Genomic DNA, 22,444 nt, shown 5'->3' on the forward strand with positions numbered 1-22,444 from the left:
AGAATGATCTGGTTTAAACTGTCAGTAGTTCTAAGGTTAAGGAACCCTGGTCTAATGTGTATGAAAATTCTTCTGTGGTAAAATCCTTAACAATGTTTATTCTTATTGATTAAAGATTTCCTTTTTACTAGGAAGTACAGAAAAAGCAGGCTGCAATTATAACTTCCATTAAATTTTTTTCACTTTCAGGGACGCCTGGGTGACTTAATGGTTGAGCGTCTGCCTTTGGCTCAGGGTGTGATCCCAGGGTCCCAGTATCAAGTCCCCGCATTGGGCTCCCTACAGGGAGCTTGCTTCTCCCCCTGCCTGTGTCTCTGCCTCTCTGTGTGTATCTCTCATGAATAAATAAATAAAATCTTTTTTAAAAAAATTCTTTCAATTTCAGATTTTTATTTTTTTAAAAGATTTTATTTATTTATTCATGAGAGACACACACAGAGAGAGAGGCAGAAACACAGGCAGAGGGAGAAGCAGGCTCCATGCAGGGAGCCTGACATGGGACTAGATCCTGGGACTCTAGGATCACGCCCTGGGCCAAAGGCAGGTACCAAACCGCTGAGCCACCCAGGGGATCCCCTAGATTTTGATTTTTAAAAATGCTGCTTTATGCTGACAACATCTGCTGGTTTAGAAAGAGTTCGTCTTGGAGTGCCTGGGTGGCTCAGTCAGTTAAGTGTCTCTTGATCTCAGCTCGGGTCTTCATCTCATGGTCCTGAGTTCCAGCCTTGCATGCAGCCTACTTAAAAAAAAAAAAAAAAAAAAAAAAAGGAATTCATCTTGGCAGCCATTTAGAATTACAGAAAGACAGATGCTTATACCAGCCACATATTTCACTGCAGCCAAAATTGCTAAGGATATTGTAGTACTGAAATTTTTTTTTTTTTTTTTAAATTTTTATTTATTTATGATAGTCACAGAGAGAGAGAGAGAGGCAGAGACACAGGCAGAGGGAGAAGCAGGCTCCATGCACCGGGAGCCTGATGTGGGATTCGATCCTGGGTCTCCAGGATCGCGCCCTGGGCCAAAGGCAGGCGCCAAACCGCTGCGCCACCCAGGGATCCCTGTAGTACTGAAATTAAAGAAATAGTTTAAATCCTCAAAGGTGTGCTTTTTGTTTATCATTGTCTTTATTCTGCCACATGGCACAATGGTTGCTTATGAAATGAGTATTTTCTTTGACTGAATTAATCATTAATGAATTGAAAATGAATTAGTAAATTCATTTTTTAAATCCAAGTAGTTGGCAAGCTGAGATCACAGGCTTTATGCGTTTACATTGTGATCTCTATATGAGAGGAAAAGAAGCCTACATGAAGGATTTATTTTTTAAAAAGCTTTAAAAATAGTTTACATATTCATCCAATTTTCTTACACTTTCATCTTTTACTCTGTTAATTTAGTTCAGAGCAATGATATCAGAGTCCTATGAGATTCTGAGAAGGCTTAATTTTAGTAATTGTTGCACTATTTCTTTTACTGGATCCTAATTCCTTGTGAAGTGTTACACATTAGTGTAGAACACAGTCTATGCAGGAAGCCCCCTCAGGCTCTCCAGGTGACTTCAAACTCATTCCTCAGCAGACAATCTACAAGTGATTCAGGGCAAGGTTCTTAGAAGGCCTATATGAAGATCAACAGGGTAAGAGGTGACCTGTGTCCCATCCCTTGCCCCCTTTTGATTCTAGTGCTTAACTGAGAGTCAGCAGTGAATACGCTACTCCAGACTGTGTTCCCTGGACACCTGCGTCTAACTGGGTGTGAGACACAGAATGATTTTTGAAAAATCAAAAGTGAGCATCATGGAGTTTTAAGAGGCCACCCAGTGGTGTGGTCAGCTGCAGTCCATATTCATCAGACTTAGGTTTTTGTAGAATATGGGCTGTCAGACATTTGTAGAATATGGCTGTGACTGTGTTGGCATTGCCCTAACCCTGCTGTTTCAGATGCTCCTTGCCTCCACGCTTTGCTTACTTCCAGCCGCCTCCTCCAGCAACTTCCCTAGCATCATCTTATTAGAGAGATGCCTCAGATTGCTCTGGTTTCTGAGGAGCCATGCAATGGAGCTCTGCTTTTCTTCTAGAATTATGACTGCTTTCTTTCTCAATCTTAAAACTGCTTTAATATTCCTGCCCCATTTCATGGCTCTTCTATTAACTTATTTAGGTTTATTTGCACCCTTGGGATTGTTTTATTTATTTGACCCACCAATATCCATGGTTATTCCTTAAGTCTGTAAGCTGCTAATCTATTTATAGAAGCTTTATCCACTTGGCCCCTACTTCCTTCCTCTCAGCCTTTCCTGTGTACAGAGTTCACCCCTTACACAGTAACCCTTCCCAGAGCTGAACAGTGATGTTGTTAGGCCCATGATTGCCTTGAACCGATAGCCAGGAGATTTAGACATTGACGTCTGCAGAAGAACCATCATTGGCCATATTTGATGATATTTCCTGCCTCGGTGGCTTTAGGCTATCAAGCTTCCATTTGGTATTATCTGTGTAGCAAAGTACACAGCTAAGTCTGGTACCACAGATTTGACAGTGTTCAACTTTGCAAAAGCAGAACACCCCAAAGGCTGTTCTTTTGACTTATTCTGTGCCTCCATTGTCGTAACCAGAGAGTCACAGTAGTGGGAGCATTTCATGGGAACTAGAAAATCCTTGCTCCCCACATGTGAGTGTTCCACAAGTCACTTTGAGGCAAGTTGCCTAGTTAAAGAACTTTCAGTTTAGAGTTTTGTTCCATGTCTCTGAAATAGTTTTAGTGGTATTATTAGTTATGTGAGTAGAAAATGTGTAAAGGAAATGCCTTTGACAGGGTTGTGATTTAATTGTGTTTTCCTTACAGATGTAATTATATTGATTAAATCAGATAGTGTCCATCTGTATTGTAATCCTGTAAACTATCGCTATCTCATACCCTATGTGGCACATTGGAGAAATCTGCATTTCCACTGCATGACCGAAAATGAGGTAAGGAGAAAAGATAGAATAGGCACTTAGAGACACTAAGGGTACTCTTTCAGGAAAGTATAGATCTGGAACAGGAGGCCCCTTAAAAAAATCAAATTGCAGGATATCATTACACAAAAAAAGTTGTTCTCGTGGAACTTTTTATAATTCGTTATGAGGCTACTTTATAGATGAATTGTATGCTTGATAGACAAAGGGACTCTTCAAATTGGGACCTAGTCATAGGCTTGTCACCCTAGCTTCCTGTCCTGCTTATCACCAGCCTGCACCCATTCTCTTAGGGGGACTAGTGCCATGGATTGCCTCAGGAGAGTTTGATAAGCTTTTTTTTTTTTTAAAGATTTTATTTATTTATTCTGAGAATACACAGAGAGAAGAGAGAGAGAGAGAGGCAGAAACAAAGGCAGAGGGAGAAGCAGGCTCAATGCAGGGAGCCCGACGTGGGACTCGATCCCGGGTCTGCAGGATCACGCCCTGGGCTGTAGGCGGCGCTAAACCGCTGAGCCACCGGGGCTGCCCTTGATAAGCTTTTGTAACAGTTCTGTGTTTGGATTTTTTTGGTATTTGTTTCCTTTTGAGCTCTTTGGAAGAATTTGGCTGGCAATTGGAACTTGAGATTTAGGATTTCATGGAAATGGTGACCTAATATGGGTCAAAAACCTTTACTTCTTTTTTTTAAGTTAAAGATATTTATTATAAATCCTAAGCAATCACTAAAATAACACAACAGACTTATAATCTAACAAAAAAATAAAAATCATAAAAGATACTGATGTACAGTTGACCCTTGAACAACTTGGGAAGAACCCTTCTTTCCATATGAGCTTTTGGGGAATTTTTGAAGCAAGTTTTCTGTCTTGCATATAGGTATCTGATCCATTTTGAGTGATTTTTATGCATGGTGTTAAGACAAAGGAATGACAAGTGTTTCTGACCAGCAAACACAAAAATTTGGCTTTGGAAACACCCTCTTAGGTGCTGTCCTCTATAAAAGTCATTTGAGAGAACTCTGATAAAATACCAAGAAAGTAGGGGGTTTTGCATGATATCTCCTCAGAGCCTGTTTTCCTCTCAATTTCCTTCTTCAGTATGAAGATGAGGAAGCTGCAGAAGAATTTAAAATTGCCAGCTTTGTGGACATGGTTCGAGACTGTAGTAGAATTGGCATTCCTTACAGCTCCCAAGGTAAGTATCTGACAGCAAGCTGTATCAGAACCTTGCTTAGATGTGTGAATCCAGTGTTTCTACTTCTCCTTCCATTGGAAGCATTCAGCTGGGAAATGCATTGATCTATTTTCACTAAAGGCAGAGAATCAAGCAGAATGAAATTTGGGGATTTTTCTGTGCAAGCTGGTACTCATAACTGAAATTTCTATAACAACACAGCAGGCCATCTAGTCAGATACAAGAACTATAAGGGATTTATCATAGTTGCCATCTAGCTGTGCCACTTAACTATAGTAGAGTATAGCTGTGGAGCCTGTTGTTAATAAGAAATAGTAATTCCGGTAGCTATTAAAAATATGCTTACAGTAAGGCTCGAAAATGATGTGTAAAAATAAAGGAAAAAATCAACAAGTTTAGTGGTGCTTATATCTTACTTAAAAAAAAAAACTTTATGCAATGGAGCTATTGCTCTAAGAAAGGAAAATTTTTGATTGGGTACTTTTCCCTTGAGGAAGTTGATTGGCTATGTTTCTTAAGGGGGAAGAGCCAAGTTTGGGTCTGTTAATAATTATATCCACTAAGTGATGCAAATCAGATGTAATAGACCACTATTTATTTACTAACTTACTTACTTAGGAAGCCAGAATGTGAATATATACTATAGAGAAATCTGCATTTATGTAACTTGTTATGGTTTGAATTTTCTTTGGCTTTCATTTTATATTTCTAGTTTTAATATCTAACCACTTTATCTGTTTTATTTTGCTAAATATGGCTGTTGGTGAACTTGTAAGATATGATGCCTGTCTAACCACATTAGATCAGGTGTAGACTGTTATATCCAGGATGGTATTTGATACATGTTGTTTTATTTGATTCCTGTAGGTCATTTGCAGATATTTGATATGTTTGTAGTAGAGAAATGGCCAATTGTACAAGCCTTTGCACTTGAGGGCATTGGAGGGGATGGATTTTTTACCATGAAATATGAGGTATGTATGAAAAGCAGTATGCCTGACTTTTCTCTGCCATTTGCTGTCTTTATGACAGGCCCCTACAGTGTGAGTGTGATCATTATAACACTCTGAAAAGCTAGCAGTGGTCTCTCAAGAGTATGGAGCAAGTTAAAGAACCTGAAATGGAAAATAGATGCTATGCAAAGCTAGTCCTAAAACTAAACTCCTGTGTCCTTTCTTTTAGGAGTTTCTCTCTGTCCTCTTTTCTCTCTTTTCCCCATTCCGAATCCACTGTTTTTCTGTGTACTTCTGTAGCACTGTAGGCTGATTCCTCTTGCAGCTTTTTTTGTCCTGTTTTTTTTTTTTTTTTTTAAGATTTTATTTATTTATTCATGAGAGACACAGAGGCAGAGATCAGGCAGAGGGAGAAGCAGGCTCCCTGTGGGGAGCCTGATGTGGGACTTCATTCCAGCACTCCAGGATCATGCTCTGAGCTGAAGGCAGGTGCTCAACCACTGAGCCATCCAGGTGTCCCTTTTTTTGTCCTATATAACACATTTTCACACACCCCTGCTCATGTACCCACCACTCTTGGCCTCTGGATTGGAAGCTCCTTGAGAACAAAAACAGTTTTTTCATTGTTGTTCGTATCTCAGAAATTCATATAATTGAAGAACTGTTCAAGAGCAATGAAAAGGACAGTGCAGAATTTTGGATAAGTACAGCATACTAGAGGAATAAAAAGGTTATCTTTTGGGCAGCCCGATGGCTCAGCGGTTTAGTGCCACCTTCGGCCCAGGGCGAGACCCAGGATCAAGTCCCGTGTCAGGCTCCCTGAATGGGGCCTGCTTCTCCCTCTCTATGTCTCTCATAAATAAATAAAATCTTTAAAAAAAAAAAAAAGGGTTATCTTTTGTGTCAAGAACTGTGTCTTATTTCAGGCAGCCTGGGTGGCTCAGCAGTTTAGCGTTGTCTTCAGCCCAGAGCCTGATCCTGGAGACCCAGGATCGAGTCCCATGTCAGGCTCCCGGCATAGAGCCTGCGTCTCCCTCTGCCTGTGTCTCTGCCTCTCTCTGTGTGTGTCTCATGAATAAATAAATAAAATCTTAAAAAAAAAAAAAAAAAAGAACTGTATCTTATTTCACTAATCCTTCCATCTAGGAGATGACACATAGATCTTTGTTAACTGAATTAATGATTGAGTCTAGGAGGAGGCCACCCAGAGTGCATATTAAGGAGGATGGCCTCATAGGTTAGCCTCATCACTATAGGTGTCTCCCAGTGAGATGACCTGCCCCCAGCAAGAAAACAAGAAGTGAGCATTGACATGCTCAAAATGGGGACATACTATTAGGCATAAAGTAGGTGGAACCTTTGGAGGCATGACCCAGGGCTAATTACTACCCTTCCTTCCAAGAAGCAGCATTGTCCCTATCAGTTGAGTGAATTCTTGTCTGATTTCCACATTACAGGATTTCCACATCTATAATGTGGAAAGAACATAGGATGTAGGGTTGAAGAGAAGTACACCAGTTGGACTCTACTTTTCTTGCTCCAAACTATAGTATTCTCACATTGACTATAAGTAGCAGAACTTCAGCAAAGCTATGGGAGCTGCCTCTGCTAGGAAGTAAAGCTCTCTTATTTATTTGTTTATTTAATTTTATTTTTTGAGATGTATTTATTTATTTGAGAGAGAGAGAGCAAGCAAGCACGAGTGGGAGGAGGGGCAATGGGAGAGGGAAGGAAGTAGACTCCCTGCTAAGCATGGAGCCTGCCACCATTTGCTCTCACTACCATGAGATCACAACCTGAGCCAAAATCAAGAGTCAGCCAACTGAGCCACCCAGGCCCCTCTATGCTCTTTAATTTAGAAGAGTAGGGACATGAGGTGGCTAGGTGGCTCAGTTAAATGTCCGATTGTTGATCACAGGTCAGGTCTTGATCTCAGGGTCTTGAGTTCAAGCCTTGCATTGGGCTCTACACTGGATTCTTTTTTTTTTTTTTTTTAAGAATTTATTTATTTATTCATAGAGAGCAGAGAGAGAGAGAGAGGCAGAGACACAGGCAGAGGGAGAAGCAGGCTCCATGCAGAGAGCCTGACGTGGGACTCGATCCCGGGACTCCAGGATCATGCCCTGGGCTGCAGGCGGCGCTAAACCGCTGCGCCACCGGGGCTGCCCTTTACACTGGATTCTATGCTGGGTGTGGGGCCTACTTATAAAAAAAAAAAAGTAGTACACTAGGAGGCTGCAGGGTTAATGCAAACCAAATGGGGCAGGCCTTCTGGCTCCTGCCTTAAGGTGCATTGCACTATATAGACATACCCAAAAGGAGCAAAATGCCCTTCCTTTCTTTAAGTAGGTTCCATGGCCAGCATGGGCCTTGAACTCATGACCCTGTGGTCAAGAATCTCACGCTCTGCGTAGACTGAGCTAGCCAGGCACCCCAGTAAAATCCTCTTCCAAAAAAAATTTAAAAGATAATGCAGGGGATCCCTGGGTGGCTTAGCGGTTTAGCGCTTGCCTTTGGCCCAGGGCGTGATCCTAGAGTTCTGGGATCGAGTTCCGCGTCGGGCTCCCGGCATGGAGCCTGCTTCTCCCTCTGCTTGTGTCTCTGCCTCTCTCTCTCTCTCTATGTCATAAATAAATAAATAAATAAATAAATAAATAAATAAATAAATAAATAAATATTAAAAATAAAAAAGATAATAGATAATGCAGATCTTTCCTGTAGGGTGGTGTTTTAATGGGGTAGAATGGACAGTGAGGAGGAAACTGCACAGGTCATATAGTGAGGCTATTATAAGTCTTCTCTCAAGATCACTTTCTCTAGATCCTGCCTTTCTTTGTAGCTGCTAATTGTCATTCTCTCAAATACTTTCCTTTTGTTTTTCTCTCATTCTCCCCTACCTTGGTTCCCTTCCTTACCAGCCTATAGGATATGGAGCAGTATTCCACTCTGGATCACACACCTAAGGCCTGATAACTGCCTGTGTCAGAAAGACTCTGGAGCCTTAATGAAGGCCAAGAGGAGAACTACAGACACTTAAAGCTTAATTTTTAAAAATTCTTTTAAGAATTTTAAAGAAGTCATTAACCCAGAGGATGTTTTGTCCCAGATGTACTGAACTGCATGCCAGCATGAGAAAGGAAGCCATATCCACATAAGATTTACTTGGCATTTAGGCTGGGCCAAACTGAATTATAAGTATAGAGAACTCTTCCTGGAAACAGCACAGGGAAGTTCCTCTGATAGGGCTTTCCCTGCCTCCAGCTTCCTCTTATTCAACTCTCCAGCTGCTGATACTGTGACCTAGTAATGGAAATTTGTATCAACCAGCTCTCCAGGGAGAGAATTCTAATAGGAAACTTCTGAATAATGAGAGTAACTATAGAGCAGACATTCGTTTACCCTTTTATGGACAAACAGAAGATCTTCATATTGAAAAGTAGAGTAAAACTTATGAAAAGATTCAACAAAATACAAGCAAGAAACCATAGCATATTAGATGCAGAGATAGGTCAGCATGCTTTTTAAAAAGATTTTCTCCAGGAACTGGAATTAAAAAAGGAGAAAAATACCTCTTTTGTACCTTTTAAGAATGGAGTTTGTAAAAAGAGAAATGAGATACAGTAGGTAGAGCACACAGAAAAAGGGAGAAGGATGACATAGGAACTATTATAAGTCTCAGAATTACTAGTAAAATCAAAGTTTGCATTTAAAATTAGAAATTAGATTCAGCACTGTCAAAAAATCAAATCCAGGGACACCTGGGTGACTCAGTGGTTGAGTACCTGCCTTCGGCCCAGGGCGTGATTCTGGGAGTCCCGGAATGGAGTCCCACATGGGCTCCCTGTGTGGAGCCTGCTTCTCCTGCTGCTTATGTCTTTGCCTTTCTCTGTGTGTGTCTTTCATGAATTAATAAATAAAGTCTTTAAAAAAAAAAAATCTGTTGATGCTTAAAAAGCTGTTCCAGAATACAAAGAGGCCAAATATATTCATTCAGTCTTTTGGAATTTAGAATATAAGGGAGTAGGGCTCCTGAATAACTGCCTTCTCCCTATCTGCTCTCCCTAAAACACTTTCTAGTAGTTGACAAACTCTGCTGAGAGCATAAAGCTTCCAGTTAGCCTTTCCATTTGGAAGTAAACCCAGGCAACCAAAGATCACCAGACATTTGATTATATACCTATAACTTGGGGGCACCTGGGTGTCTCAGTCAGTTGAGTGTCTGCCTTCTGCTTGGGTCATGATCCCAGGGTCCTGGGATTGAGCCCTGGAGACCCGGGATCAAGTCCCTCCTGCTTGGTGGGGAGTCTGCTTGTCCCTCTCCCATTCTCCTTGCTTGTGCTTCCCTCTATTGGTCAAATAAATAAATAAATAAATAAGTAATCTAAACATATATAAATAAATAAATACCTATAACTTAAAAGGAAAAGAACAAGATTTAAAAAAAAGAAGAAAAAAAAGACCAATTGAATAAGACCCAAAGGTAATTAAAATAGAGCAAAATTTAAGACATAAAACTCTCATTAGTATATCCAGACAAGATTTGGTGACCATAGAACAAGTGTTATGTTGTAAAAGATTAATATAAAGAAAAATAAGAGCTCTGGGAAATTATGATTGATAAAAATTAATAGAGGGGCGAGGAGGTAAAGTTAGGAAATTCTCTAAAAATGTAAAATTAAAAATTGAAGGAGATAGAAAATAGGAATAAAAAGTTAGAAGACATAGAGAACCAATCCAAGAAGCTTCATATCCAACAAATAATAGTTGCAGAAAGATAGAGCAGAGCTATCAGAAAGAAATTTTTAAAAAAGAATAAACATTTTCAGTGATAAAGAATTAAAAATTTTAAATTAAATGACTGAACAAATATAAATGGGAAGGAAAAAGCCTTAAGCCTGCCTGTGCCTTTTTTGAACACTAAGGATAAAAGAAAATCACAAAAAGCTGCCAGAAAGAGAAAAGTAAGTCACTTACATAAGACAATAGGAACCAGATTTCTCTTGTTCCCAAGAGAGAACTCAACCTAACCAAAAGAACAAACAAAAAACAAAATATGTGAAGCAATGGTTTTCAAGACACTAGACATCAAACAATGAAAAATAGTTATTCCTTGAGAGAGAGAAATAGACAAGGTCAGCTCTATGATTGTACTAGCTTACTACTTTAAGAAAATTTCCAGGCCTATGACACAGGGAGGGTGTACCCAGTGTATTTCCTAAGTTGAGAAGATGCAGTGGAGAGTCAGGTGAGAGTAAGGCAACTAGAGTACTAAAAAGAAAAGTGCCCAGAGAGAGAACTCCAAAGATCTGCCAAGATTCCCCCACCCTGTACCCATCCCAAGTATTCAACAGAGTATTAATGCTGATTCATGTGTCAGGTTAACTACCCAGGGCAGTTAAAAAAATCTGATGAAAAGTAATCAAGAAGAATGCCTGATGCATGTTCAGGGCTAGGAACAGTACCTGTTCCCACCAGTTGGACTGGAAAAACACACAGTTCAAAGGGCACTGAGTAGAGTCCTCAGAATGGTATTCAAAAGATGTACCAAGGGCAGTCCCAGTGGCACAGCAGTTTAGCGCCGCCTGCAGCCCAGGGCGTGATCCTGGAGACCCGGGATCAAGTCCCACGTCAGGCTCTCTGCATGGAGCTTGTTTCTCCCTCTGCCTGTGTGTGTGTCTGCGCCTCTCTGTCTCGGTGTCTCTATGAATAAATAAATAAAAATCTTAAAAAAAAAAAAAAAAAGATGTACCAAAGTTTCTGTAAAGATAGCTTCCTTGAATGGGACAGCATCTTAATATGTATTGGTTCTAATATAATTGACAAAAATTTGATTTATTATTCTAATCACTGAGTTTTCACCAAGATAGTCATTTATGATAGTTCTGATTGTCTTAATGATATTGACTCTTTTATTTCAATGTTTTTGCCCTTATGTTGCAGTTGCAGGATGTGAGTTTGAGTCTATGGAATGTCTACAGCAAGATGGATCCTATGTCTCTGGAGAATTTGCTTTCAGAAGTAAGGAGCCAAATTGTATTTAACTTCTAAATATTAGAGCCACTTCAGTTACCCACTAACAGTATTTAACTTGAAAATGCAAGATATATTTTTGTTTGTACAGTTTCTTCCCTGATTGTTATCTCAAACTACTTGGGGATACAAGGGGACCTGGAAAAGTGATATTGCCTCTTTTGCTCTGAGGAAATCTCACCTGAGGCGAGACCAAGGCTGCCTACCAGGGTTTACATTTCCAGTTAAAGACATTCTTTCAGTTGGGGTGGACTTCAGAAAAACAAGACAGAGGGTATCTTTTTGTACACTTTCCCTGAAACAAAAAGATGAAAAAGATGGGGTTTGGCTTAAAAGAATCAAGAATTAGAGCAGAGGTTGGCAAACATAGGCTTTGTGTGCTTCCATCCTGTTAGAACTATGTTTGAGCTACTAGCAGTGTCATTGTAGCCTGAGAGCAACCATGGACAATGCTTAAATGAATGGGTGTGTCTCTGTTCCAAGGAAACTTTATTTGCAAAAATATGTGACCTAAAAAAAAAATATATGTGGCCTGCCCACAAGCCATAACTTGCTGACTCCTGAATTAGAGGGTCGGGCATTAATGTCTGGACTTGGAAGAAAACATGAAGTTGGGTGGAGCAATTTGCAGTGAGGAGCAATAGATAAAGCTGAGGCTATAGGAACAGGTGCTGTGATTAGGCAGCTCATTGGTGTCTCTCAGTGGCTATGGCTAGACATGCATGGAAAAATAACAGTGTGTAGCCTTTTAATTAAATTATTATATTAAAGGATGCTTGGGTGGCTCAGGAGTTGAGTAGGTCTGCCTTTGGCTCAGGGCGTGATCCTGGAATCCCGGGATCAAGTCCCACATCGGGCTCCCTGCATAGAGCCTGCTTCTTCCTCTGCCTATGTCTCTGCCCCTCCCTCTCTCTCTCTTTCTCTCTCTCTCTCTCATGAATAAATAAAATCTTTAAAAAAAATTTAGTTCTATTAAAACCTAACAAAAGTAACAAAAATAACAACTATAGCCCAGTCTCACTTGTCAGTGTTAATGCCTGTATTTTAAGTAAAATATTAGCAAGTAGAATCCAGTATCATGTTAGAATATTCTCTGATGAAGTACAGCTTAATAAGGGTGTACTATTTAATTTAGTATCAAAAAATCTATTAATGTAAATCACTATACCAATTTTTCTCCTTAGAACCATTTGTGATGACTCTATAGATGCCTAAAAGGCATTTGATAAAATTGAATATCCATTCTGTTTAAACATTTTTTTAAAAGATTTTATTTATTCAGGAGAGACACAGAGAGAGAGACAGAGACATAGGCAGAGGAAGAAGGAGGCTCACTGTGGGGAGCCTGATGTGGGACTCCATCCCAGGACCCTAGGATCACAACCTGAGCCAAAGGCAGATGGTCAACCACTGAGCCACCCAGACGCCCCTCTGTTTAAACATTTCTAATTAAATAGGAATATAAAAGAATAATAAAACTGAACTTTTTGTACTTGGAAAAGACCTAATCATCATCATCATTAATCCATGGTTAGCCTAATTATGGAAAAAAGTGAAAATGTAAAAATTTATAAGAATGCAAAAATATGATAAAATTTAACCACAAAGAAAGAAGAAAAGTAGTTTAGGAGTTTCTAGAAGTGTCTGAGACCCATACCCCACTCGCATGCAGTGCTCTGAATGTGAGGATGCTATAGGTCACACATGGAGGCTAAACACAGAACTGTATTTTTTTTAATAAATTTATTTTTTATTGGTGTTCAATTTACCAACATACAGAATAACACCCAGTGCTCATCCCGTCAAGTGCCCCCCTCAGTGCCCGTCACCCATTCACCGCCACCACCCCCTCCTCCCCTTCCACCACCCCTAGTTCATTTCCCAGAGTTAGGAGTCTTTATGTTCTGTCTCCCTTTCTGATATTTCCCACACATTTCTTTTCCCTTCCCTTATATTCCCTTTCACTATTATTTATATTCCCCAAATGAATGAGAACATATACTGTTTGTCCTTCTCTGATTGACTTACTTCACTCAGCATAATACCCTCCAGTTCCATCCACATTGAAGCAAATGGTGGGTATTTGTCATTTCTAATGGCTGAGTAATATTCCATTGTATACATAAACCACATCTTTATCCATTCATCTTTCGATGGACACCGAGGCTCCTTCCACAGTTTGGCTATTGTGGCCATTGCTGCTATAAACATCGGGGTGCAGGTGTCCTGGCGTTTCATTGCATCTGTATCTTTGGGGTAAATCCTCAACAGTGCAATTGCTGGGTCATAGGGCAGGTCTATTTTTAACTGTTTGAGGAACCTCCACACAGTTTTCCAGAGTGGCTGCACCAGTTCACATTCCCACCAACAGTGTAAGAGGGTTCCCTTTTCTCCACATCCTCTCCGACAATTGTGGTTTCCTGCCTTGTTAATTTTCCCTATTCTCACTGGTGTGAGGTAGTATCTCATTATGGTTTTGATTTGTATTTCCCTGATGGCAAGTGATGCAGAGCATTTTCTCATGTGCATGTTGGCCATGTCTGTGTCTTCCTCTGTGAGATTTCTCTTCATGTCTTTTGCCCATTTCACGATTGGATTGTTTGTTTCTTTGGTTTTGAGTTTAATAAGTTCTTTATAGATCTTGGAAAGTAGCCCTTTATCTGATACGTCATTTGCAAATATCTTCTCCCATTCTGTAGGTTGTCTTTTAGTTTTGTTGACTGTATCCTTTGCTGTGCAAAAGCTTCTTATCTTGATGAAGTCCCAGTAGTTCATTTTTGCTTTTATTTCTTTTGCCTTTGTGGATGTATCTTGCAAGAAGTTACTGTGGCTGAGTTCAAAAAGGGTGTTGCCTGTGTTCTCCTCTAGGATTTTGATGGAGTCTTGTCTCACATTTAGATCTTTCATCCATTTTGAGTTTATCTTTGTGTATGGTGAAAGAGAGTGGTGAGACTGAAGAAAGAGAAATTAAGGAGTCAATCCCATTTACAATTGCACCCAAAAGCATAAGATACCTAGGAATAAACCTAACCAAAGAGGTAAAGGATCTATACCCTAGGGCAGCCCCGGTGGCACAGCGGTTTAGCGCCGCCTGCAGCCCAGGACATGATCCTGGAGACCCTGGAGCGAGTCCCACGTCAGGCTCTCTGCGTGGAACCTGCTTCTCCCTCTGCCTGTATCTCTGCCTCTCTCTCTGTGTGTCTCTATGAATAAATAAATAAAATCTTTTTAAAAAAAAAAGGATCTATACCCTAAAAACTATAGAACACTTCTGAAAGAAATTGAGGAAGACACAAAGAGATGGAAAAATATTCCATGCTCATGGATTGGCAGAATTAATATTGTGAAAATGTCAATGTTACCCAGGGCAATTTACACGTTTAATGCAATCCCTATCAAAATACCATGGACTTTCTTCAGAGAGTTAGAACAAATTATTTTAAGATTTGTGTGGAATCAGAAAAGACCCCGAATAGCCAGGGGAATTTTAAAAAAGAAAACCATATCTGGGGGCATCACAATGCCAGATTTCAGGTTGTACTACAAAGCTGTGGTCATCAAGACAGTGTGGTACTGGCACAAAAACAGACACATAGATCAATGGAACAGAATAGAGAACCCAGAAATGGACCCTCAACTTTATGGTCAACTAATATTTGATAAAGGAGGAAAGACTATCCATTGGAAGAAAGACAGTCTCTTCAATAAATGGTGCTGGGAAAATTGGACATCCACATGCAGAAGAATGAAACTAGACCACTCTCTTTCACCATACAGAACTGTATTTTTTAGAACATTGGAAGCATTTCTGGATTCAGTTGAAAGGGACCATTCAGAAAGACACTTTTTTTTTTTAATTTTTTTTTTATTATTTATTTATGATAGGCACACAGTGAGAGAGAGAGGCAGAGACACAGGCAGAGGGAGAAGCAGGCTCCATGCACCGGGAGCCCGACATGGGATTCGATCCCGGGTCTCCAGGATCGCGCCCTGGGCCAAAGGCAGGCGCCAAACTGCTGCGCCACCCAGGGATCCCCAGAAAGACACTTTTAATTGCACCTGAACCAATAGTGACATCTTATAGCTGAAGAAGCAATGGTGGTAATCACCATGGGCTATAGGCCAGACCCTTCCCTGGTTTTTCTGACTTCCCATGAGCAAAGTCTGCTGAAGTTCAGACCCTACCCCCAAAATTCAATTTAATGATCAACAGATGTACAAATGCAGTAAGACCCAGACCCAGATCAGTTACACATCAAAATTACTTAGATTCCTACTTTAATAGCCTGATAAAAGAAAGGGTAAACTTTTCTAGAGGTATTATGTACTTCAGTTTCTCAGTAAAAACTTTTATAACAAAATGTCTAGTATATGATAAGAAAAATAAGATACTAAGCAAGAAAATTTCATTATCAACAAACAGTCCATTCAACAGTCAAGGGGCACCTTGCTGGCTTAGTTGGTAGAGCATGCAGCTCTTGATCTCAGTGTTGTGAGTTCAAGCCCCACATTGGGTGTAGAGATTACTCAAAAATGAAGTCTTGGAACACCTGGGTGGTTCAGTGGTTAACCATCTGCCTTCACCTTGGGCGTGATCCTGGGCCTGGGGATTGAGTCTGACATCAGGCTCCCCACAGGGAGTCTGCTTCTCCTCTATCTGTGTCTCTGCCTCTCTCTCTGTATCTTTCGTGAATAAATAAATGAAATCTTTAAAAAAAATTAAGTCTTAAGAAAACGGTCAAGAGAAATACAAACAGTAAAATTAACTAATGAAGAGTTTAAAATAACTAATAAAAATGCTAAAGAATTTCAGCAGAGGGGCACCTGGGTGGCCCAGTCGGTTAAGCGTCTGACTTCTGCTCAGCTCATGATCCCTCATCAGGCTCCCTGCTCAGCAGGGAGTCTGCTTCTCCCTCTCCCTTTGCCTGCTGGTCCCCCCTGCTTGTGCTCTCTCTGTGAAATAAATAAAATCTAATAACAATTTCAGCAGAGACTGAAAACTATAAAAAGAAATAAATGGAGATGTTAGAAATGAAAAATACTGTGTCTAAAATAAAAAGAATATATTAGATTGTCTTAACAGCAGGCTAGATACAAATGAAGAAAAGTTCTGTGAACTTGAAGATCAGAGGGTTTCTAAACTGAAGGGCCAGGAGAAAAAGATCAAGGGGAGTAAAACAACATCTTGTATCTGCCAAACAATGTCAGATGACCTGATATAATATAGTTGAAGTCCCAGTAGAAAGAAAATGCTGCAGGAAATCTGAATTGTAATGTCTAAGAACTTTCCAAGTTGATGAAATCAAATCAATCCACAAATCCATGAAGCTCATTGAATCTTACATGGGATACAAATTACTATAAACGTGTAAAAATGACCATAAACTTGTGCAGGGATCTCTTGTGGTAAATCAACAAATGTCCTTCACAAAATTTGAATCCAACAACCAAAAGTATTTAGAATGCAATTCTAGTCTTTATTTGTATCTCTAGAAAAATTATGGAAAAGGGAGCAATTCATATCTATATTGCTTTTTGCTTTTTAAAAATCTGCCTTATTTTCTTCTCCCTTCTCTCAGCTCTCTCAGAGCCTACAGACTTCTCTAAAACCATCTTTTCTGTCCACCAGCCATATACTTTTTCTGCTTTCTTCTATTTCCTCTTTGCCAAGACTTGTAATCTTAAACCAGAATTGACATCTAGGCTTTAATTCCCACTGGCCAATCACCTGCTGCTCTTTGATGGCCAGAGACCCTACAGTTCCATGCTTCCTGGTCAGATCCCACAGAGGGAGAGTGCAGACTCCTCTGAGATGTTTATTTTTTCTTTTATTGATTATTTTTTCCATGAGATATTCCTTATAGATGAACTGCATTAGTACTCACAGATACACAAAATTACAAGGAGGTGCTACTTTTTCATCTACTAAAATGCTAGAAATTTGTTAAAGGGGGAGACTAGAGTTGCCAGTGGCCAAAGAGTAAGAGTAAAGCCTTCAGTGAGCATTTGGTATCCCTATCCAGCAATTTCTTTTTTTTTTTTAATATTAAAAAAAAATTATTCATCAGAGACACAGAGAGAGGCAGAGACATAGAGGGAGAAGCAGGCTCCTCGCAGGGAGTCCAATGCGAGACTTGATCCCCAGACCCCCAGGATCACACTCTGAGCCAAAGGCTCAGCTGCTGAGCCACCCAGGCAACGTCCTGTCCAGCAATTTTAACCTAGTAATTTATCTCAAGAAAATAATTAAAGATGCCAGTGAAGGATAAGGATGTTCAGTGAAGCATTATTTACAAAAACTGTTAATAAAAAGTGAAGACAGGGATCCCTGGGTGGCGCAGCGGCTTAGCGCCTGTCTTTGGCCCAGGGCGCGATCCTGGAGACCCGGGATCAAATCCCACATCGGGCTCCCAGTGCATGGAGCCTGCTCCTCCCTCTGCCTGTGTCTCTGCCTCTCTCTCTCTCTCTTTCTGTATGTGACTATCATAAATAAATAAAAATTTAAAAAATTAATAAAAACTGAAGACAAAATAAATGTTCAACAATAGGAATTTGATTAAGTAAATCTATTCAGTGGCCCATTATACTGTCATTTAAAATCATGTTTGGGGGCACCTGGGTGGCTTAGTTGGTTTAATGTCTGGCTTTGGCTCAAGTCATGGTCCTGGAGTCCCAGGATTAAGCCCCACATTGGGCTCCCTACTCAGTGGCAAGTCTTCTTCTCCCAACTCATGCTTGCTCTCTCGCTCTCTCTCAAATACATAAATAAAATCTTTAAAAATAAATAAAATCATGTTTTAGAATTGGATTTGATATAGAAGTTCAAAATGTGTGGCAAAAGTAAATGGTACTATTTCCATCTTTGTAAAATAATTTGTGTCTGTGACTATCATAAATAAATAAAAATTTAAAAAATTAAAAAAAATAATAATTTGTGTCTGTGTCTTAGAAACGCCAGGTAGTAGTCTTATCATATTATTTTATTTTCATTTTCTCATTTTTATTGTATTATATAATTCTTTAAAATACTTTTAAATATTGAAATTGAGTATTTTTCCCCTTATTAGTCAGTATAGTGCCTTTGGGGGTTTTTGCTTGCTTGTTTGTTTGTTTATTTAATTGAGGGGGGGCATGAATGGAGGTGGGGGGCAGAGGGAGAGGGAGAGAATCTTGAACAGGCTTCACGCTAAGCGTGGAGCCTGACACAGAGCTCAAACTCACAACCCTGAAATCACGACCTGAGCCAAAATCAGTAGTCAGATGCTCAACCAACTGGGCCACCAAGGACCCCCTGCTTGTTGTTTTGTTTGTTTGTTTTTAAAGATTTTATTTATTTATTCATGAGAGAGACACAGAAAGAGAGAGAGGCAGAGACACAGGCCGAGGGAGAAGCAGGCTCCATGCAGGAAGCCCGATGTGGGACTCCATCCCAGGTCTCCAGGATCACACCCTGGGCCAAAGGCGGCACTAAACCACTGAGACCCGGGCTAGCCTGCTTGTTGGTTTATTAAACAAATAGTCCTTGATCCCTGCTATTTCTTGGATATTGCTTATGCTAAAGTTGCAGAAATAGGTAGACCTGCCCCCCACTTATACTGTTTAATGGGCTATTAGACCAATAATAGCAGTACAGTTTAGTAACTGCAGTGGAACATAGAAGACAAGGAAAATAACTCTTCCTGGAATTGCTCAAGATTGCTTTTCAAAGGAGTCATGTGTGGTGATCAGAGGTTTTCCAGACAGAGGAGGAGGTGGTATGAGCATTGTAACTACAGAGAAGGAACATATGTGAAAGCCCCAGAAATACACAGAACGCCCCCAGAATCCTCTCCTTTTGAACATTGAGAGGAACTGTTCAAATGTGGCTGCTTTCCCTTGCCTAGTCCTTAAGCCAGATCCACTTGCCAGTGATGCCATGGATATGGACTTTGAGCCACCAGAGAGCAGGATGCCAGCCTAGAGCCAAGAGTTCTGTCTAAAGTTCAGTATCCTTCCCTACCAGCCAAGAACCAAGGCACACTGGCATGGGTCTTGGGGTTTACAGACTTCTGCTGCTTATCTGACCTTGATATCTATCTGGGCCTGTCTTCTGGATTTGGCCTCAAAGGGTCTGAGCAGATAAACTTTCCCTTCATCATCAGATGCAACTGACCAGTTCCACCTACATACACAAGTATCTATTTCCACAAGTGCACCATTTGTTTAAGGGAAAAGTTGGAGAATAGTGTGTCTAGTGGAAAAAACACCGCTCTGAGTATCTCTTAACTAGATGTAATTCTGCTTCTGCTGTTCTTTATTATTCCATCCTCAGGCAGGTCACTTTACCTCTTCAGTGCCTTAGTCTCATTTATAAAGTGGGCATAGAGAAATACAAGGATGTTAGGATATTTTAAGACTCTGTGTGTGTGTGTATGTGTATCTAAATGGGGAAATTTCATATATAATGCTAGTTATTTTATTTTTTAAATTTTATTTATTTATTCATGAGAGACAGAGGGCAGAGACAGAGGCAGAGACATAGACAGAGGGAGAAGCAGGCTCCCTGCATGGAGCCCAATGCGGGACTGCATCCCAGGACCCCAGGAGACGACCTGAGCCAAAGACAGACACTCAACCACTGAGCCACTCAGGTGCCCAACTAGTTATTTTTAGTATAAGAATTCATTGCGTCTTTTATTTCACTCATAGCATGGAGCTGAAAGCAGTATTTAATGATTCATTCTACTTTATTCTGTAATTAGTACTGACACATCCAGCTCTCTCAGGGAATTTTTTTGGAACAGAATGCTCCATCTTTTTTTGTGTATTCCCCAAAACACACAGACTGCCTTGGACCCTGGATCAGGGTTACTGATTGGACCCGATAGCAGCAGGTCAGGATCCCAAACTCAGAAGGTCTGGTTAACTGTGCCAAGGCACAGAGGTGGTATGGGAAGGCAGTCTGACCTAGGTAATTATAGATTACCAGTTACAAGTATGCACATATTTGTATGTGTGTGTACACATAACATATATAATACATCTATAAAAATAGAATATTTTCTAAAATGTTAAGTGATTTTTGTTCTATATTTTTTGAGTTTTCTGTAGTGAATATATATTACTTACATGTCTGTTTTTATTTTTTTAAAGATTTTATTTATTCATGAGAGACACACAGAGAGAGGCAGAGACATAGGCAGAGGGAGAAGCAGGCTCCCTGCGGGGAGCCTGGTGCAGGACTCAATCCCAGGATCCTGAGATCACACCCTGAGCTGAAGGCAGATGCTCAACCGCTGAGCCACCCAGGCATCCCCGGAATATGGGATTACAGAATTGGAATACTATCATTTTACAATGCTGAATAAAGGATCTAATGAATTAAAGCTCTAAGGATTGCATATCAATGACTGTTCACAAAATAATCAGTTAAACATATGTACTTTTTTTTAAAAAAAGATTTCATTTATTTATTTGAGAGAGAAAGTGAGCATGAGTGGGGTGAGGGGCAAAGGGAGAAGCAGATGCCTTGCTGAGCAGGGAGCCCAATGCAGGGCTCAATCTCAGGACTCTGAGATCATGACCTGAACCAAGGGCAGATTCTTAACCAACTGAGCCACCCAAGCGCTCCTCTTTTTTTTTTTTTTTTTTTTTTTTTTTTTTTTAAGACAAACTGTGACAAGATTTTCCTGGATTATCTTATACATTTCCTGTCCCAGATCTGAATCCATCATTTCTCTAGTAAGTTCCGGTTTCTTTGAGTGAGGAATGGTATTTCAGCACAACAGTCTAGGTGCTAGAAATGCTCACTGGTATTGGTTTGGTCATTGTTTCTGGATCTCTTCAGTGGGTACAGTTAGGACATTATCTGTGTTTGTCTCTTCGTATGTATGTATATACATACACATATAGCTGATTTTTTTTTTTTAGATTTTATTTATTCATGAGAGACACAGAGAGAGACAGAGAGGCAGAGACCCAGGCAGAAGGAGAAGCAGGCTCCATGCAGGGAGCCCGACATGGGACTCGATCCCGGGTCTCCAGGATCAGGTCCTGCCTGGGCTGAAGGCGGTGCTAAACTGCAGAGCCACCTGGGCTGCCCCATATAGCTGATTTTTTTTATCCCACATTATATATAAAACATATACAGAAAACAATATCAGAAAAACCTACATGATTACTGAAAATAACTTTAGAGATATGTATACACATACACATCTGTATCTAAATTGTAGATCACCTGGGCAATAAGCAGTGGAACCATTAATAAGAATGTTGTTTAGGGGATCCCTGGGTGGCGCAGCGGTTTAGCGCCGCCTTCAGCCCAGGGCGTGATCCTGGAGACCCAGATGGAGTCCCACGTCAGGCTCCCTGCATGGAGCCTGCTTCTCCCTCTGCCTGTGTCTCTGCCTCTCTCTCTCTCTCTCTGTGACTATTATAAATAAATAAATAAATAAAATAAAAAATAAAAAAAAAGAATGTTGTTTATACCAGATATTCCCAGCAGAAGTCCTTTTTTGTGCTTTATACCTAGGGCCAGATGTAGATTCAGTACATGGGTAACACAGAGCCCATAAGTCTGAGTACTTATCAACTGGAAGAGAATGGAGGAGAGCATAGATCCAGCCAGTCGGTTTTAGTGCAGCAAACAGAATGCCTGTGGGCAAGGCACTAGGCCAGTGCCCAGTATATAAACACACTGTGTGAGATGGACAGTGAAGATGACTTATATGAGTACAAATTATTAGCAACTTCAAGTAAGACAAAGATGTTATTTGAGTATCTTAGGCAACTCATAGCTGATGTGTTTTGGTTAACTGATGATGTTTTAGAGGAAAGCCAGAAGCACAAAGGAATGTATGGTGATTGCAAACAGGAGTGAATTCAGAGAGGAGGCTGAAAAGCAGCTGGGGTGGGGGACAGAGAGAGGTTGCACAAAGAGGAGAGTCAACTGGGAGACAGAGTTCTGCAATTCTCCCACTGCCACTAGGGAAGAGTGTAAGGGAGCAGAAGGCTCTGGGCCACCCATGGCACCACTCAACTCCTAACTGAGGTTATGATTTGTCCTTAAACAAAGCTTTATTGATGTGACCACCTTTTGTCACTGGATATACCATCTTTTAGGTACCTCATAAATAGGTCCCCCTCTCCAGCAAAGATTGCTAAAGTAAGGCACTGGGTGGCCATTACTGTCCTTTTTTAAAAACAACTTTATTAGAATATAATTTCTTTTTTTTTAGATTTTATTTATTTATTCATGAGAGACACACAGAAAGAGAGAGAGAGAGAGAGGCAGAGACACAGGCAGAGGGAAAAGCAGGCTCC

At 40.3% G+C, this 22,444-nt stretch overlaps 1 protein-coding gene across 3 annotated transcripts in view; it reads left to right on the plus strand.

Annotated features, from left to right (window-relative positions):
- The window catches only part of C24H20orf194 (chromosome 24 C20orf194 homolog), a 141,657-nt gene that overhangs the window by 26,530 nt on the left and 92,683 nt on the right, over nt 1-22,444 (plus strand). For all 3 annotated transcript variants that reach the window (XM_038571737.1, XM_038571738.1, XM_038571740.1), the window contains exons 4-7: nt 2,848-2,972; nt 4,061-4,157; nt 5,025-5,131; nt 11,051-11,128. In XM_038571737.1, the coding sequence (XP_038427665.1) occupies nt 2,848-2,972; nt 4,061-4,157; nt 5,025-5,131; nt 11,051-11,128 (407 nt within the window). The remainder of the gene's footprint in view (nt 1-2,847; nt 2,973-4,060; nt 4,158-5,024; nt 5,132-11,050; nt 11,129-22,444) is intronic.

The sequence above is a fragment of the Canis lupus genome, chromosome 24, assembly GCF_011100685.1.
Source record: "Canis lupus familiaris isolate Mischka breed German Shepherd chromosome 24, alternate assembly UU_Cfam_GSD_1.0, whole genome shotgun sequence".
In the NCBI taxonomy this organism is placed as follows: Eukaryota; Metazoa; Chordata; class Mammalia; order Carnivora; family Canidae; genus Canis; species Canis lupus.